General features: G+C 42.3%; 1 protein-coding gene across 1 annotated transcript in view; it reads left to right on the forward strand.

Moving 5' to 3' along the window:
• The first annotated feature begins 10,284 nt into the window (after positions 1 to 10,284).
• LOC138895831 (uncharacterized) overlaps positions 10,285 to 18,946 on the forward strand; it is a 52,277-nt gene continuing 43,615 nt past the window's right edge. The window contains exons 1-5 of the mRNA XM_070180568.1: positions 10,285 to 10,513; positions 11,165 to 11,238; positions 11,650 to 12,352; positions 12,674 to 12,782; positions 13,593 to 13,921. Coding sequence (XP_070036669.1) covers positions 10,285 to 10,513; positions 11,165 to 11,238; positions 11,650 to 12,352; positions 12,674 to 12,782; positions 13,593 to 13,921 — 1,444 coding nt within the window. The remainder of the gene's footprint in view (positions 10,514 to 11,164; positions 11,239 to 11,649; positions 12,353 to 12,673; positions 12,783 to 13,592; positions 13,922 to 18,946) is intronic.

Here is an 18,946-nt window from a genome sequence, read left to right on the forward strand (position 1 = left end):
GCATGGAGCTGCAAAGACAAAGGGTAGACACGTTACCTAAGGCGATCCAAGCAGTAGAGTGCCTTGGGGATTATTAAGTGGAAGGCCGGAAGGACAGGCCTCAATAGCCTGTCCGAGAAGGATACAAAGGGGGCCAGCCGAACACTGGTGGCCCTAGTCTGTGGAGGAGACCGGAGTGCAACCAAATCTAAGGCTCCCTCCTCAGGTAGTACTAGCACTGCATCTAACAACTACGATTAGGGGAGGAAACCCCCCTCAGGATGTCGTCATTGCGGCGGACCACATTGGAATAATGAATGCCCGCATGCACAGATAAACACCCATTAAGCTTTTGATGAGGGGACAGATGACGATGCAGATGATGCAGACCTAACTGAACCAGTAGGTGCATTCAATGCAATTGTTGGCTCTATTTCTGAGTCCTTAGCGGGAACCAGTGCTGGTATCCATAAGAAGAAGGACCCCTGCCCAATCACCAAAAAAGGGAAAAAGAAGTCAAACGAGAGGACTCCTCTTAAGGAAGAGAGGACCTTAATGTTTGTTGACATGAAGGTAAATGGCAAGCCCATTCGGGCCATGATAGACCCGGGTGCTACCCACAACTACTTAGCCTCGACTTAGTGGAGCGCCTTGGCCTTGTTGTAGGAAAGGGAAAAGGTCATGTCAAGGCTATCAACTCACCTCCTCAGCCAGTGGGTGGAATAGCCAAAGAAGTACCAGTGAAGCTTAGCCCTTATGAAGGAAAATTCAACCTGCACGTGGTGATCATAGATGACTTCGAGTTGATAGTGGGGATGGAATTCCTGAGGCAAGCCAACACCATACCCATACCATATGCAGACATCCTATTGATGATGGGAGCAAATGGGGCCAAGCCCTGCATTATCCCATGCATGCCCATGAACATGGCCGCTGAGAACATCTCGGCCTTGCAGCTGAAGAAGGGGGTTAGAAGACATGAACCTACGTTCCTGGCTACCCTTTGCATTGAAGATATAGAACGCTCCTCGGGTCCCATTCCTGCGCCCGTGAAGGAGCTGCTACTGGAATTTGAAGACATTATGCCACAAGACATGCCAAAGCATCTCCTACCTAGGCGAACTGTGGACCATGAAATTGAGTTGGTGCCGGGTGCGAAGCCACCTACCCGGGCGCCGTACAGAATGTCACAGCCCGAACATCGGAGACAATTGACGGAAATGCTAGACACAGGGATCATCGTACCCTCCAAGTCCCCATATGGGTCCCCTGTGCTATTCCAAAAGAAACATGATGGCAGTCTACGACTCTGCGTGGATTATCGGGCTCTAAACACAATCACCATGAAGAACAAGTACCCTATTACGCTAATGGAAGACTTGTTTGATAGACAGGGTGGTGCGCCGGTGTTCACCAAAATAGACCTGAGGACAGGTTATTGGGAAGTTCGGATTGCAGAGGGTGATGAACACAAGGCGACCTACGTGACAAGATATGGGTCGTACGACTTCCTGGTTATGCCATTTGGCTTGACTAAGGCGCCAGCCACATTTTGCACCCTGATGAACCAAGTCTTCCGAGAATACATTGATGAATTCGTCGTGGTCTACTTGGATGACATTGTGGTATATAGCCAGACCATGGAAGGACACCTGGAGCACTTGCAGAAGGTCCTAGCCCGATTGCGGGAACACGAATTATATGCAAAGCTATCTAAGTGCTCCTTTGCTCAGAAACAAATTGACTTCCTCAGACATGTCACTGAGGAATAACGGATCATAATGAACCAACAAAAGATTCATGCCATTGTAGATTGGCCACCACCTAAAACATTGGCACTAGAATCCTAGAAGGGATAAATATTTACCTTAGTATGACTCCCGCCCCTAGTAAAATAAAAGAGTGAAAGTTAGGCGTCCCGAAGAGCCAGTGAGATGAAGCAAGGGGAGCTAAAAGTGAAAGAACGTTTTGTTGATGTTTTCAAAATAAGGTAATAGACGGAGATATTAGCAGGAGAATAAGAAGAGAGTAAATGAAGTATTATGAGGAGGATGCGATAAATGGATGATAACGGTAAATCAAAATATGACAAGATGCGGAGTCTATAGTTAAGTGAAGGAAAAGACAAAAAGGGACAGGCCTTGAGACTATAAAAGAGTATAAGCTATAAAGTTATATCCTCATTTCGAGAAATGAGTTGGTGATTCCAACGCAATTACCAATAGGCTAAGTAGACCCTTGGAGTAATAAAAATCAGCATGGGCTAGAAAATCAGATAAATTTAGAGACCAGAGGATTCGATAATAGTTGACATCCTGAAAATTTCGTAGATAGCGTTTCGACAATAATAGATTGGACAATAAAAGAATAACCTTTTAAGTTCATTCAGAAAGACGCTTTCCTAAAGCAAGCACTGTGAGCAAAGTTAAGCTTAAAGGACTAAGTGTGCCAGTTACACTAGGTGTTACTCTTCTGTATAAAAAATTCAGTTATCCCTGATATATAAGGGTTACCGTAAGGCGAATAAGGGTCAGTGATGACGTGAAAAAATTCCATAGATGAAGAGGTAAAACATCTATAGGTAGATCATCATAGCACTAAAATTTTTACTCCCAATAAGGGGGGAACATGGTGTGATGTGGTATTAAGTCGGATTTAAGTGGTTCAAGTAACTATGGATTAGAAAAGGAAGAATTTAGTTAAAAGGAGAAAGGAATGAGATTGCATTTATTCAAACCCTACAAATATGGTACAACTCCAAAACATTATGCAAGCACGCCGGGAAGAGGCAATAAGGGTTCCCGCACCAGATATTATTGATAAATAAGTGTGAATTCACTTGATACGTAAGGAGCCAGTGCGAGAGGTAAGTTAAGACAAAGGACATATCCCAAGAGAGATTATGCAGAATATAGATATGATAATGGACTAACGAGTAGTTAGTAGCTGATTCAGGAAGAGCCTAGTTATGGCTAGACAAGAGGATACAAACAAATCAGCAGATTGTGCAAGATAAACGTAGTGAACCCCAACATAGTGAATTCAATCTCGCAGATATGACGCCGTAATCCTTGAGAAATATTTAGATAAGAGTTGGATAATGAAAGGTACTGTATAAGTGTTATGGAAATAAAAGAGAGTGCTACTGGGAAGACAGTCAAAAATTTTAGTTTAGAAGCAACCCTACGAGCACAAGGGCGCAGAGGTAAGTATCTAGTGATAATTATAGGCGAGCAAGAACATCAAAAATTCCGTCGGTTATATGATTTAATAAGCTCGCATCTTTACAAGATCCAGACGGTCTCCCCTACGTACTACAACGAAAGACTAGCTTAGGAAATAAGGAAGAAGGCTTCAACCTAAGCATAGTGACCTAAAGAGGAAATGATCTTGTAACAATAGTCTTGCTACAACATTGTGTGCACTCCATAAAAAAGTGGAACCTATCGTGGCTAATGAACGAGAAGTAAAAATCAAAAGTGATATTTGAGATCATTTGAGTTACAGGAATTTCCAGTATTTGTGGGCACTAAGATAATCCAAGCATCCATGCAGCAAGTGGTAGAATGACTAGGAAAAGTAATTGCTTATCTTTAAAGACAACTGAGAAGACATGAAAGGAAATCTATGGTGCTAGCAAGTTAAAGGAATGTTACGAGTTGTATAAACAAACATGTGTAGGTCGCAAGCTAAAGTATCATAGAGCGACAATGTTTTAGGTAGATAGGAGTAAGGATAAGAAAAGGTGAGTAAGAAGGTGACGAGAATAGGTAAGTCCTCGAGATTAAACAAGAAAGCTCGGTACATCCTGAATGAACTCAGAGGAGTCTAAAGACTAGGTGCAATTAGAAGAGATGAAATGATGCCATGGTAGAAGAATAAGGATGTAATTATGATTGATAAGAGGATGACATTTAGGCCTTTGATTGAGTAATGATTTAAAGAAAAGGGATTTCATGAATTGCACGGGATTAGAATATCCTCATAAGATGAATCACGTTGGGATGACATGAAATGCAGTTATTGAAGTATAGTATCGTCCCTAGGTGGATCTGAAAAATTACTTCAAATGTTCCTCGATGAGACATGAGCCCTAGTGTCACGCCCCGAACTCGGGGAGCTCTACCGGTGCTCAACCGAGTGAACCCGTTCAAGCAAGCATATTAGATACTTTCTACCCAAACTCACTTATGAATAAAGATAATACATATTTTCGCTAATTAGATAATAAAGAGATCATGTATACAATAACAATTCATTACTATTAGTTACTTAATTTTCAAGTCTCAAATTACACACATTTTCATGGTCTGAAGTGGAACAAGTAATTCAAACACAACATAACTTGTTTGACTTCCCCAACACTAATATACAACCCACACTATGTCTACGGAGCCTCTAATAGATACGAAAGAGTACTATGATAGTGCCGGCAATAAAGCCCTGGCTATACCGGAAACACCATACACGAGGAACAAAAGATACATGATCCCGAAATGAAGTGGGGCTCACCAACTCAGCAGGGAAGAGGGTGTACCGCTATCACTAATGAATGTCTCCTGATGTGGAACCACCTGGATCCATTGAAGATGCAGCGCCCTTGGCAAAAGGGACGTTAGTACATATGGAATAGTACTAGTATGAATGACAAAATACCCTCTCAATAGAATGATTAATAATACAAGCAAGGACAATCATAATATCAGTGGAAGTCTCAAACAACATTAAACCTCAAGTTAGGACCAAGACAGTGTTTAAATAAATTTCCATAATTTAAGTTCAGAGATCTTTAGTACCAATATGCTAACATTCATAATACCACCGTACTTTTAGCACGGAGTTTGATCACGACCCGATCGGCTAGGCCATATCATCCGAGACATCAACCACAATCACAATATCAATTATAATTTCCAGCACTATCACCACCATGTGTGCGGTATGGCATCCGATCACGACCCGATCGGCTAGGCCATCTCACCACAATGATATGTGAATCAACATCATCCTTTTCTACCAATCATCTCGTTTTATACTTCTTTCACATCTTTTCATTTTATTGGCACTAGTGGCCACAATTATAAAATCATACTTGGCACGTCGGCTGTATTTAGTATTTCATGCTCACCTTTTTTACTTTCAAACATCGTCATCATCATCAACAACAAGGCATTTCAAATCAAGGTTTTTAGTACACATGTGAGCAATTAAGATTCTTAGGCACATAGAGATTTTTAACAAAATTTGGCATAATAGCCTTCGTTTGAACTTGACTTGAAGTCGAAACATTTTTAATGCACAACCCATACTTTGAACACATTCTCAAATGATAACATAACATGATAAAAGCATTTGGGATACATATTGAACATATATCTTTCAACACAATCTTATTCGGAATAGCCAATTTTATAATGAACAACCCGAGACTTACATAAATTACATGAATACCGTGGGATTCAATTCTAAGAGAGGAGTTTAACCAACATACCTTGTTTGAGCTTCCCTTAAATTACCACAACGTCCCAACACTTCTAGCAATTCCATCCAACTAGAGATATAATAAAATTGAACCATAATTAGGGAGAGATTCATGGTTTTAGCTCATTTGAGCATTTTATCAAACACTAGATGTGCAAATTGGTTACAAGGTTCTTCCACAAGATTTCCTTCACTTCACAACCCAATATTTACCCATTAGGGTTCAACAATCTTTCCACAAACCTTATTGGTACATGCATGTATACATAATACTCTCACACCCAAGAATCATACTCCCAATCACCCATTTTTTACCCCAAACTTGAAATTAAAGACTAGGGCTAGAACCTTACTTCTTGAGTGAAGATCTTGTGAGATTTTCTTGTTGGATTTCAAAGCTTGGACAAGATCTTGATGAACAAAGCACTTGAGCTTCTTCCTCTCTCTAGAACACTCACTTCTCTCTAAATATATCAGATTTTTGCCTTCAAAACGAGCCCCAAAGGCTATTTATCAAAATGGGGTCGGGTTATAAAAATTAAAAAATAGAGCCCATCACATGTCTGCGGTCGCAAATGCGACCGCATAATGCTTATGCGGTCTGCAAAATGGGCCATATATTGGGCCTCTGGAACTGGGCAATACTGCCCCACTCTGCAATCGGTATGCGGTCTGCAGACCTGTTATGTGGTCGCATAATATGCCGCAGAACTTACCTCTGGAAAATTTTATGCAGGTTCTGCGATGGGTTATGCGGCTCGCAAAATGATTATGCAGCCGCATAATGGTCCGAAATTTTTTCCCATCTTACTGCTTCAGTCTACGACCGATATGTGATCCGCAAACCAGTTTTGCGACCGATATGCGGTCCGCAGAGCAGTTCTGCGACCGCATAATAGACCGCAGAAATGCCCTACACTTCTAAAAAATTTATTCAACTCCCCCAATGCACTTTTCAACCCAAAAGGTCCGAGCCACTTCTAAAATCCTCAACGCATAAGTCTACCTCGGCACCACGAAACCTAAAATTCCTTTGTAAAATTTTATGGGGCCTTACATTCTCCCACACGTAGGATCATTCGTCCTTGAATGAGGAGTAGAGTCCGCCCAGAACATTCAACATAATTCATTTCTCCTTTCGCACATCATGAGTCCCCAATTTGACTAAGTCCTAAACTTTTCAGAAATTTTGGCAGAGTCTCCCCTGTAATTGGGCCTATCCACCTGCCAGAGAATCCTAGAAACCAATCCTAACAACATATACATAATCCGATGACGAAATATAACATAAAAACTGTTACACCCTATATTTTCGTACGTAAAAATGCGTCGTAAGCAAACTAATGTAGGACCAAAAATGAGATAATATTTAAAAGTATATAAAGTAAGTTAATCATGTTACCTCTGAGGTTACAAATATTGAAGATCATGAACAACAAGTACAAAGAGGGTTGGACAGTTCAGAAGCTAAAGCAATTGAAGAAAATAATGTTTCGTCGAAAGTCGACAAGTTGGGAATGTTATAACATATACCTTTGGGGTGAGACTAGGGTGCTTAACATGATAAGGAGATTATGTTATGATTTATATTAGTCGTATGACATCCGTGTGTTATGTTTTGAAGTCAAGAGAGTTGTGGAACAAAAGTCGATGAAAGTCATCACAAGTTACATTCATAAGTTTTACTGAAACTTTGGGTCAAATGTAACTGCGATTTTCTCCCAATATACTTAGAGTTATGGGGTGTTCCACCCATCAAATTAAAGATCTATGAGTCTATTTTCCAATGCATTAAACCGTTTGTCAATATGACATCGGAGTAATGAGATATGGGCATTTTTGCGATACTGCGCAAGCTGCTAGGTGACAAGTAGGTGTGTCACCTACTTGCTTAAATGAAAGCCCAAAAATGGGCCATTTCGGGTCGTCCAAAGAGGCCTTTTAAGGGCCTATTTTCTTCATATATTAGACTTAAAATAGAGCATAATAACCAGACATAAGCTCTGCAAAGAATCCTCCCAAAAATTTCCCACAAACCCTAATTGATTTTCTCTCCCTTTCAAGTTCTAATTGGAGGTAAAACCTAGAGTTTGAAGAACCAAGATAGGAGCTGAGTTATCCAACAAATAAGGTGAGTTTACTGCTCTCTTTCATCCAGTTTTTCTTCTGTAAATTCATGGTAAGTCGTTCTATACTTGTAAGAACTCACGGGACGGTGATCGGAAGCCGTGAGTTCGAGTTATTCACTTGTAGCGGACTGTTTTGTGGACTGTTTTGTGTTGCTGTTGGGCTGCGTGTTTTACTACTATTTTGTGGAGTTTTGGAGGAGGAAGGGGGTTTATAAACACCATATAAATGTAGGGTGGTTGGCTGGTCGTTCGTCATAACATTTTCGGGTCGTTTGACACTACTACGGTGGTCGTTTTGTGTACGAAGAGATTGGGGTGTGTTGGGCTGTTTTGTAGTATTTGATGGTGTATATAGGGCTGGAAAATGATGTATATATGTTGTTATTGTTCTGTTCTTGTATTGTTGGTGTTATCTTGAATTTGGAGGAAGTAAGGATTATAGGGGAGATGCTGCCCGTTTTAATACAAAATAGGTTTGTCGTTCGTTGTGCGATAGTTGTACCTTTCGTAACTTAACGATAGTATTATTATCATTCTTGTAGATTAAGGTGCGAAGAGGTGAGTTCAACTTGGTGATTGGAAAGATTGTGATAAGGTATGTTAAGGCTAAGCCTTCCTTCATTTTGGCATGATCTCGTAGCTACATGTGTTAGTAATGAGACAAAAAGAGAAGTTCATATTCATGAATTTATTCACACTATTCTAGTCTCATAAGTTACAATATTATTCCTTATCGAGACTCTATATTCAATTTTAGTATTGTCTTCTTCCAATCAAGAGAGCAGCAAGCCTATATATACAGTATTACAGTATTTTCATTACCATCGAGCTATAATCGATGGGCAGGCCCCTATTGGGCAACCTCTGATCAGATGGAAAGTTATATACCGAGCCTACTGTGGCTGAGCGCCTATGAGCGAGCCCAGCATGGCCGAGACACATAGCCTAGTATGGCCGAGTGCCTATGAGCGAGCCTACTATGGCAGAGCAGTTATATATATACCGAGCCTTATAAGGCCGTACAATTATTTTACTTACTATATTGAAGGAGTTGAGTCAGTATCAGCAAGTAAGTATATCTCCAGATCATCTTTGACTCCCAGTTACTTCCAGTTATTATATTATCAGTTCAGTTTCGATTTTCAGTTATGTTATTGCCTTACATACTCGGTACATTATTTCGTACTGACGTCCCTTTTCCGGGGACGCTGCATTTCATGCATGCAGGTTCAGATAGACGGACGAGTAGATCTCCTCAGTAGGTGTTTCCCGAGTTCAGCCTGATCGGTAAGCTCCATGTCTTTCGGAGTTACCAGGTCTAGAGTGTTGTGTACATCTTATGTATATCTGTATATATGTTATGGGTAGGTCGGGGCCCTGTTCCGATCATAGTACATCTATCAGTAGAGGCTTGTAGACATATCCTGTTGGTTAGTGCAGTATGTTGGGTTTGTAGGCCTGGTATGTATATTTGATGGTTTGTCAGCTGTAGTAGCTATGACGGCCTTGTCGGCCTAGCTTTATATTGATGTTTAGTTAGCGCTAGTTTCCATTCAGTTTTATATTTTGCTTTGCAAATTGTCTTGCAAGGTGGCCCCATGGCCAAAGTATGACATTATATGTTCAGAGTCCCTTAGTCGCAATTTGGTACGCCAGGTTAGGTGAGGCACCGGGTGCTTGTCTCGCTCCTAGGTTCGGGGCGTGACAAACTTGGTATCAGAGCAGTTCTATCCTAGGGAGTCTACAAGCCGTGTCTAGTAGAGTCTTGTTTATAGATGTGTTGTGCACCACATTATATAAGCAGGGCACTACAGGGCATTTAGGAGTTGGTTACCCTTCTTTGAAATCTAAATCGTGCTATAGAACTGAGTTATAGGAAATTTGAATTAAACTTATGTGTTGGTGTTTGCATGCACAGATGACGGTGACTAGGAAGACTACGGCTAGCCAGAGGAGAGATACAGCAGTAGGTGAGGGGACCAGCAGGGTACCCCCAGTAGATGGGGCCCAGTCTGAGGCTCAAGGTGAGACCCCTACTCAGCCATTACCGGCTCCTCCACCAACTACGGAGATTCCTAGGGAAACCGCACATCCAGTTCCCCCTCCACTTCCATCAGATCAGGACTTGAGGAGTGCGGTGCATTTGTTGACACAGTTGGTAGCTACCCAGCAACAGGCTAGGGCATCAGCTAGTGCAGGAACTTTTGAGGGGTCTGGGAGTTCAAGGGTCCGAGAGTTTTTTGCTTTGAGTCCCCCAGAATTCACGGGGACAGATCAGAGGGAGGACCCGCAGGATTTCATAGATCAGCTTCACAGGATCTTTCGTGTTATGCATGCCACAGAGAAAGAGGCAGTTGAGCTAGCAGCTTTTCGACTCCGAGATATAGCCATCCTTTGGTACGAGGGATGGGAGAGGTCCAGGAGACGTGATGCACCTCCAGCTATTTGGGAGAATTTTTCAGATGCCTTCCTTGACCAGTACTTACCACGGGAGATCCGACAGGCTCGAGTCGATCAGTTTCTATCCCTCAAGCAGGGTAATATGAGTGTTCGAGAGTATAGTCTCCGTTTTGACTCATTGGCTAGATATGCACCATCCATAGTTGCTACTATGCGGGACAGGATTCACAGGTTTATAGCAGGGTTAGCCCCAGAGTTAACCGAGGCATGTGCCACCGCTGCATTGCAGGATAGTATGGATATCTCTCGGATTCAGGCATTCGCCCAGAATATAGAAAGGGGTAGGCGTCGACAGCATGGTACAAAGAGGGCTGAGCAAGGGCAACGTAAGAGGATGAGATTTCCTAGGTCTCAGGAGCAATCTCAGGGAAGTTATAGGACCCAATACTTCAGACGGCCACCTAGGCCTCCGCCACCTCGGTTACAGGGTTACAGGTATGACCGCTATACTCAGTCAGGACCAGGTGAGAGCTCACGGGCATCGGGTTTGCAGCGACAGCGAGGATCTGCGCAGACATGGTCATTTCCTCCACGGTGTGACATCTGTGGTAGAGGACACTTGGGCCAATGCCGAGCAGGTTCTGATGCTTGTTATACATGTGGGCGTCCAGGGCATATGATGCGGGATTGCCCAAATAGAGATTCGGGGGGAATGGCACAACCAGCGAGTTCAGCAACAGGATCATCTATGTCCGTGCATCCTTCAGGGCGCGAGTCTCAGTCTTCGGCTGGTAGAGGTCGGGGCAGAGGTAGAGGTTCCAGTTCAAGTGGTAATCAGAACCGTATCTATGCTTTAGCGGGTCGACAGGACCAGGAGTCTTCACCAGACGTTGTGACAGGTATATTAACCATTTGCTCTCACGATGCTTATGCTTTGATAGACCCAGGATCTACTTTATCATATATTACCCCATTTGTCGCGAGGAAGTTTGGTATAGTGCCTGAAATACTAAGTGATCCTTTTGCGGTATCTACACCGGTCGGAGAATCGATTATTGCTAGACGGGTTTACCGAGGTTGTACGGTGACAATTTGTAGTCGTCAGACCTCAGCTGACCTAGTTGAGCTAGAGATGATGGATTTTGATGCTATCATGGGCATGGACTGGTTGGCAGCTTGCTATGCCACAGTTGATTGCCGAGCAAAGGCAGCCAGATTTTATTTTCTGGGTGAGCTAGTCCTTGAATGGGTAGGTAATACACCAACACCCAGAGGTAGGTTTATTTCCTATCTGAAGGCAAGGAAAATGATCGCAAAAGGGTGCATTTATCATATTGTGCGAGTTAGAGATGCAGATGCTGAGATACCTACACTTCAGTCTATTCCCGTAGTCAAAGAGTATGCAGATGTGTTTCCAGATGAGCTTCCAGGTATTCCTCCAGAGCGAGAGATTGATTTTAGCATCGATTTGCTTCCAGGAACTCAACCAATATCCGTCCCTCCGTATAGAATGGCACCTGGCGAATTGAAGGAGTTGAAGGAGCAGTTAAAAGATTTGTTGGAGAAAGGTTACATCAGGCCCAGTACCTCACCTTGGGGTGCACCAGTACTATTTGTGCGGAAGAAAGACGGCTCGCTGAGGATGTGTATCGATTATAGGCAGCTGAACAAGGTAACTATTAAGAATAAGTATCCACTTCCAAGGATCGATGACTTGTTTGATCAGTTGCAGGGGGCTAGATGCTTTTCAAAGATAGATTTGAGGTCGGGGTACCACCAGGTCAGAGTTCGGGAAAAAGATATTCCGAAGACAGCCTTCAGGACCCGATATGGCCACTTCGAGTTCCTTGTCATGTCCTTCGGGTTGACTAATGCACCCGCTGTATTTATGGACTTGATGAATAGCCTATTCCGGCCATTTTTAGATCTGTTCGTGATAGTATTTATTGATGATATTCTGGTTTATTCCCGTTCAGAGGATGAGCATGCGGACCACCTGCGAGCGGTACTCCAAACCCTCCGTGATCGTAAGTTGTATGCTAAGTTTTCTAAATGTGAGTTCTGGTTGAAGTCTGTAGCATTCTTGGGGCATATTGTATCAGATGAAGGGATAAAGGTGGACACTCAGAAGATTGAGGCCGTGAAATCTTGGCCTAGACCTACCACTCCGACAGAGGTTCGTAGCTTTCTAGGCTTAGCAGGATACTATCGGAGGTTCGTAGAGGGTTTTTCTTCCCTTTCGGCACCATTGACGAAGTTGACACAGAAAGAAACTAAGTTTCAATGGACAGAGGCTTGCGAGCGGAGTTTCCAAGAGCTTAAGAACAGGTTGACCTCAGCTCCAGTTCTAACACTTCCAGAGGGTCTAGAGGGTTATGCCGTGTATTGTGATGCATCAGGTGTTGGGTTAGGATGTGTCCTGATGCAACATGGGAAGGTAATTGCGTATGCTTCAAGGCAGTTGAGGAAGCACGAGAGGAATTATCCGACCCATGACCTCGAGTTAGCTGCGATTGTCCATGCACTTAAGATATGGCAGCATTATTTATATGGTGTTCATGTTGATGTATTTACTGATCATAAAAGCCTACAATATATCTTCAAGCAGAAAGAGTTGAATTTGCGACAGAGGTGATGGCTTGAGTTATTGAAAGATTACGATGTTAACATTCTCTACCATCCAGGGAAAGCTAATGTTGTAGCAGATGCCTTAAGTCGCCAATCTATGGGTAGCTTAGCACATGTAGAGCCCAAGAAAAGACAATTAGCTAGAGAGATTCATCAATTGTCTTCGTTGGGGGTTCGGTTAGTAGATTCTGAGGATGGTGGAGTTGTACTCCAAAACACTACAAAATCATCCCTCATAGCGGAAGTCAAGGAAAGGCAGTACGAGGACCCAGAGTTGGTCGAGCTGAGAGAGCGAGTTCCGCAGCAGAAGAAGCCACTGTTAGAGCTAAAGGGAGATGGGGTTCTCAGATATAGGGGTCGTTTGTGTGTTCCAGATGTAGCAGGGCTACGAGACAGGATTATGTCAGAGGCACATTATTCATGGTATTCCATCCATCCTGGGTCGACGAAGATGTATCATGACATTAAGGATGTGTACTGGTGGAATGATATGAAGAAGAACATTGCTGAGTTTGTCGCCCAATGTACTAGTTGCCAGCAAGTGAAGATAGAGCACCAGAAGCCTGGAGGGCTAATGCAGACTATAGAGATCCCGACATGGAAATGGGAGGCGATAAACATGGACTTTATCACGGGTTTACCTCGTTCTAATCGTAAGTTCGATTCCATATGGGTGATAGTCGATAGGCTCACGAAATCAGCTCACTTCCTACCGGTCAAATCTACATATACAGCAGAAGATTATGCCAAGTTATATATTAAGGAGATAGTGCGGCTACACGGAGTACCAGTTTCTATTATATCTGACCGTGGGGCTCAGTTTACAGCACATTTTTGGAGGTCATTTCAGAGAGGTCTAGGGACTCAGGTGAATCTCAGCACAGCTTTTCATCCACAGACTGATGGACAAGCCGAGCGCACAATTCAGACGCTCGAGGATATGTTACGAGTATGTGTGTTGGATTTTAAAAGAAGTTGGGATGAACATCTACCTCTTGTCGAGTTTGCATATAATAACAGTTACCACTCCAGTATTCAGATGGCTCCGTACGAGGCTTTGTATGGGCGTAAGTGCAGATCTCCTATAGGGTGGTTTGATGTTGGGGAATCTGGGTTATATGGGCCAGACCTGGTTCAACAGGCCATAGAGAAAGTAAAGCTCATCCGGGAGCGACTGTTGACAGCTCAGAGTCGTCAGAAGTCATATTCTGACATGCGGCGACGAGACTTAGAGTTCAGGATTAATGACTGGGTATTCTTAAAGGTATCACCTATGAAGGGCGTGATGAGGTTTGGCAAGAAAGGCAAGCTTAGCCCACGGTATATTGGGCCTTATAGGATCATTCGGAGAGTGGGCCAAGTAGCTTATGAGTTAGAGTTGCCCTCAGAATTGGAGTCTGTCCATCCGGTTTTTCACGTATCTATGCTACGGAAGTGCATTGGCGATCCTACCCGAGTGGTGCCCACGGATGATGTACATATTACAGAGGACTTGTCATACGAGGAAATTCCAGTTGCCATCCTAGACCGACAAATCCGCAATCTACGAAATAAGGAGGTAGCTTCCGTAAAGGTTTTATGGACGAGCAAGAATGTAGAAGAGATGACGTGGGAATCCGAGGAAAAAATGAAGTCTAAATACCCCCACCTATTTCAAACTGAAGATATGGTTCGAGATGGGACGCTACAACATAGCTCTATGTAGGCTAGCAGGTCATCAGGTAAGCTTTTATTTTTCACTTTCAATATTTATGATTTACGGTCGGTGAGGCAAATTGCTGCTATTTATAAAGATTGGCCATATGTGGCATGCATAGTATGTTTCTGGCTACGTGCAGGTTGGTTTTAACCTAGTGTACGAAGGATACTTTGGCAAAATTTTCCAAAGTCTCTAAGAGTAAACATTCGAGGACGAATGTTCCCAAGGGGGGAGTGATGTTACACCCTATATTTTCGTACGTAAAAATGCGTCGTAAGCAAACTAATGTAGGACAAAAAAATGAGATAATATTTAAAAGTATATAAAGTAAGTTAATCATGTTACCTCTGAGGTTACAAATATTGAAGATCATGAACAACAAGTACAAAGAGGGTTGGACAGTTCAGAAGCTAAAGCAATTGAAGAAAATAATGTTTCGTCGAAAGTCGACAAGTTGGGAATGTTATAACATATACCTTTGGGGTGAGACTAGGGTGCTTAACATGATAAGGAGATTATGTTATGATTTATATTAGTCGTATGACATCCGTGTGTTATGTTTTGAAGTCAAGAGAGTTGTGGAACAAAAGTCGATGAAAGTCATCACAAGTTACATTCATAAGTTTTACTGAAACTTTGGGTCAAATGTAACTGCGATTTTCTCCCAATATACTTAGAGTTATGGGGTGTTCCACCCATCAAATTAAAGATCTATGAGTCTATTTTCCAATGCATTAAACCGTTTGTCAATATGACATCGGAGTAATGAGATATGGGCATTTTTGCGATACTGCGCAAGCTGCTAGGTGACAAGTAGGTGTGTCACCTACTTGCTTAAATGAAAGCCCAAAAATGGGCCATTTCGGGTCGTCCAAAGAGGCCTTTTAAGGGCCTATTTTCTTCATATATTAGACTTAAAATAGAGCATAATAACCAGACATAAGCTCTGCAAAGAATCCTCCCAAAAATTTCCCACAAACCCTAATTGATTTTCTCTCCCTTTCAAGTTCTAATTGGAGGTAAAACCTAGAGTTTGAAGAACCAAGATAGGAGCTGAGTTATCCAACAAATAAGGTGAGTTTACTGCTCTCTTTCATCCAGTTTTTCTTCCTGTAAATTCATGGTAAGTCGTTCTATACTTGTAAGAACTCACGGGACGGTGATCGGAAGCCGTGAGTTCGAGTTATTCACTTGTAGCAGACTGTTTTGTGGACTGTTTTGTGTTGCTGTTGGGCTGCGTGTTTTACTACTATTTTGTGGAGTTTTGGACGAGGAAGGGGGTTTATAAACACCATATAAATGTAGGGTGGTTGGCTGGTCGTTCGTCATAACATTTTCGGGTCGTTTGATACTACTACGGTGGTCGTTTTGTGTACGAAGAGATTGGGGTGTGTTGGGCTGTTTTGTAGTATTTGATGGTGTATATAGGGCTGGAAAATGATGTATATATGTTGTTATTGTTCTGTTCTTGTATTGTTGGTGTTATCTTGAATTTGGAGGAAGTAAGGATTATAGGGGAGATGCTGCCCGTTTTAATACAAAATAGGTTTGTCGTTCGTTGTGCGATAGTTGTACCTTTCGTAACTTAACGATAGTATTATTATCATTCTTGTAGATTAAGGTGCGAAGAGGTGAGTTCAACTTGGTGATTGGAAAGATTGTGATAAGGTATGTTAAGGCTAAGCCTTCCTTCATTTTGGCATGATCTCGTAGCTACATGTGTTAGTAATGAGACAAAAAGAGAAGTTCATATTCATGAATTTATTCACACTATTCTAGTCTCATAAGTTACAATATTATTCCTTATCGAGACTCTATATTCAATTTTAGTATTGTCTTCTTCCAGTCAAGAGAGCAGCAAGCCTATATATACAGTATTACAGTATTTTCATTACCATCGAGCTATAATCGATGGGCAGGCCCCTATTGGGCAACCTCTGATCAGATGGAAAGTTATATACCGAGCCTACTGTGGCCGAGCGCCTATGAGCGAGCCCAGCATGGCCGAGATACATAGCCTAGTATGGCCGAGCGCCTATGAGCGAGCCTACTATGGCAGAGCAGTTATATATATACCGAGCCTTATAAGGCCGTACAATTATTTTACTTACTATATTGAAGGAGTTGAGTCAGTATCAGCAGGTAAGTATATCTCCAGATCATCTTTGACTCCCAGTTACTTCCAGTTATTATATTATCAGTTCAGTTTCGATTTTCAGTTATGTTATTGCCTTACATACTCGGTACATTATTTCGTACTGACGTCCCTTTTCCGGGGACGCTGCATTTCATGCATGCAGGTTCAGATAGACGGACGAGTAGATCTTCTCAGTAGGTGTTTCCCGAGTTCAGCCTGATCGGTAAGCTCCATGTCTTTCGGAGTTACCAGGTCTAGAGTGTTGTGTACATCTTATGTATATCTGTATATATGTTATGGGTAGGTCGGGGCCCTGTTCCGATCATAGTACATCTATCAGTAGAGGCTTGTAGACATATCCTGTTGGTTAGTGCAGTATGTTGGGTTTGTAGGCCTGGTATGTATATTTGATGGTTTGTCAGCTGTAGTAGCTATGACGGCCTTGTCGGCCTAGCTTTATATTGATGTTTAGTTAGCGCTAGTTTCCATTCAGTTTTATATTTTGCTTTGCAAATTGTCTTGCAAGGTGGCCCCATGGCCAAAGTATGACATTATATGTTCAGAGTCCCTTAGTCGCAATTTGGTACGCCAGGTTAGGTGAGGCACCGGGTGCTTGTCTCGCTCCTAGGTTCGGGGCGTGACAAAAACCATACCAACCGTGGCCTCATAAGCAATATATTACCAGAAAAGGAACACCCTTACCAAAAGTTGTATAAAATGATACGTAATCCATAGGGAATAATTTCATAGAACGATTACATAGCTATTCAAACAAATAAGGGTACTTCTTCTTCATTTATTCCTCGGCCTTCCAGGTGGCCTCTTCAACCTGCTGGTTTCTGTTACGCCCCAAACTCGGGGAGCGCGACCGGCGCTCAATAGAGTGAACCCAGCCGAGCAAGCCTATTAGATTTCCTTCTACCCAAACTCATCCATGAATAAGGATAATACATATTTTGTTGATTAGACAATAAAGTGATTATGTTTACAATACCAATTCATTACCATTAGTTACTCCATTAATAAGTCTTCAAAACACACACATATACACACACACACACACACACACCCTCCCCCTTCATGGTTCAAAGTGGAACAAGTGATGTAATCACAACACAACTTGTTTAACATCCCCAACACCTATACACAACCCACACTTAGTCTATGGAGCCTCTAAAAATATCAAAGAGTACAATGATAGTGCCGGCAACAAGGCTCCGACTATACCTCAAAACACGATAACACATACGAAACAAAAGATGCACAACCCCGGAATGAGATGGGGCTCACCAAGTCAGTTGAGAAGAATGAGCAATGCTATCACTGGTCAGTATCCTCCGCTGTAGAACCACCTGCATCCATTAAAGATGGAGCGCCCCCAGCAAAAGGGATGTTAGTACATGTCGAATAGTACTAGTATAAAAACCAAACACCAACCTAAGAATTCAAAAATACAATATGAATATGATGAACCAGGACGACAATAGAATAGCATAGATAGCCGTTTAAATCAAAACAAGCTTACCAAAAGCTGTCATTAACATTTATAGAACTTAAGATGAGATCCTCGATAACCATTTTCATACAAAGCGGCTCCGCCGCCTCACCCCAATGTATGCAGGTAGAGGTGTAAACACATTACCAAAACTCTACTCAAGCGGCCCTGCCACCTCACCCCAATGTATGCGGGTGGAGGTGCAAACACAATACCAAAACTCTACTCAAGCGGCCCTGCCGCCTCACCCTTGGTATGCGGGTGGAAGTGTAAACACAATACCCATTTTCACACAAAGCGGCCCCACCGGCTCACACCATTATATGCGGGTGGAAATGCATCAATGATACCAATACCTACACAAAGCGGCCATGCCGCCTCACCCCAATATATATGTGGGTGGTGGTGCAACAGCAATACCGAAACCATACACAAAGCGGCATTGCCGCCTCACCCCAATGTATGTGGGTGGAGGTGTAATCCCAATCAGAATATCTTCACAATTTATCATAATAATTTCCACATAAATCACAACTTGGAATCATAACATGTAGATACACAATTCATAATTTGGAACACATCCTCAATTTATAATACAATATGATAAGACCATTTGAAATACGAATTGAACATATATCTTTGTCACAAAACTTATCTGGAATACTTGATTTGTAATAAATATCTTGGAACTTACAGGGATATTGGGGTTCCAATTCTTAAAGAAGAGTTTAGCCAACACATCTCAATGGAGCTTCCTTAAACTCTAAAATGTTCCGGAATTCTTAGCAACTTCAATCTATTTTAGAAATATAACAAATTGAACCAAAATTAGGAGGATGATCATAGTTCTAGCTCATTTGAGCATTTTATCAAATATTAGGTGTGCACTAAGGTTTCAAGGTCCTTTTATGGAGGATTGCATCATCCCACAACCCATTCTTTATCATTTTTAGCTCAACAATCTTCCTACACCCTTTGATAACACATGCATGTAAGAT

The sequence above is a fragment of the Nicotiana tomentosiformis genome, chromosome 7 (genome assembly GCF_000390325.3).
Source record: "Nicotiana tomentosiformis chromosome 7, ASM39032v3, whole genome shotgun sequence".
NCBI classification, from domain to species: domain Eukaryota; kingdom Viridiplantae; phylum Streptophyta; class Magnoliopsida; order Solanales; family Solanaceae; genus Nicotiana; species Nicotiana tomentosiformis.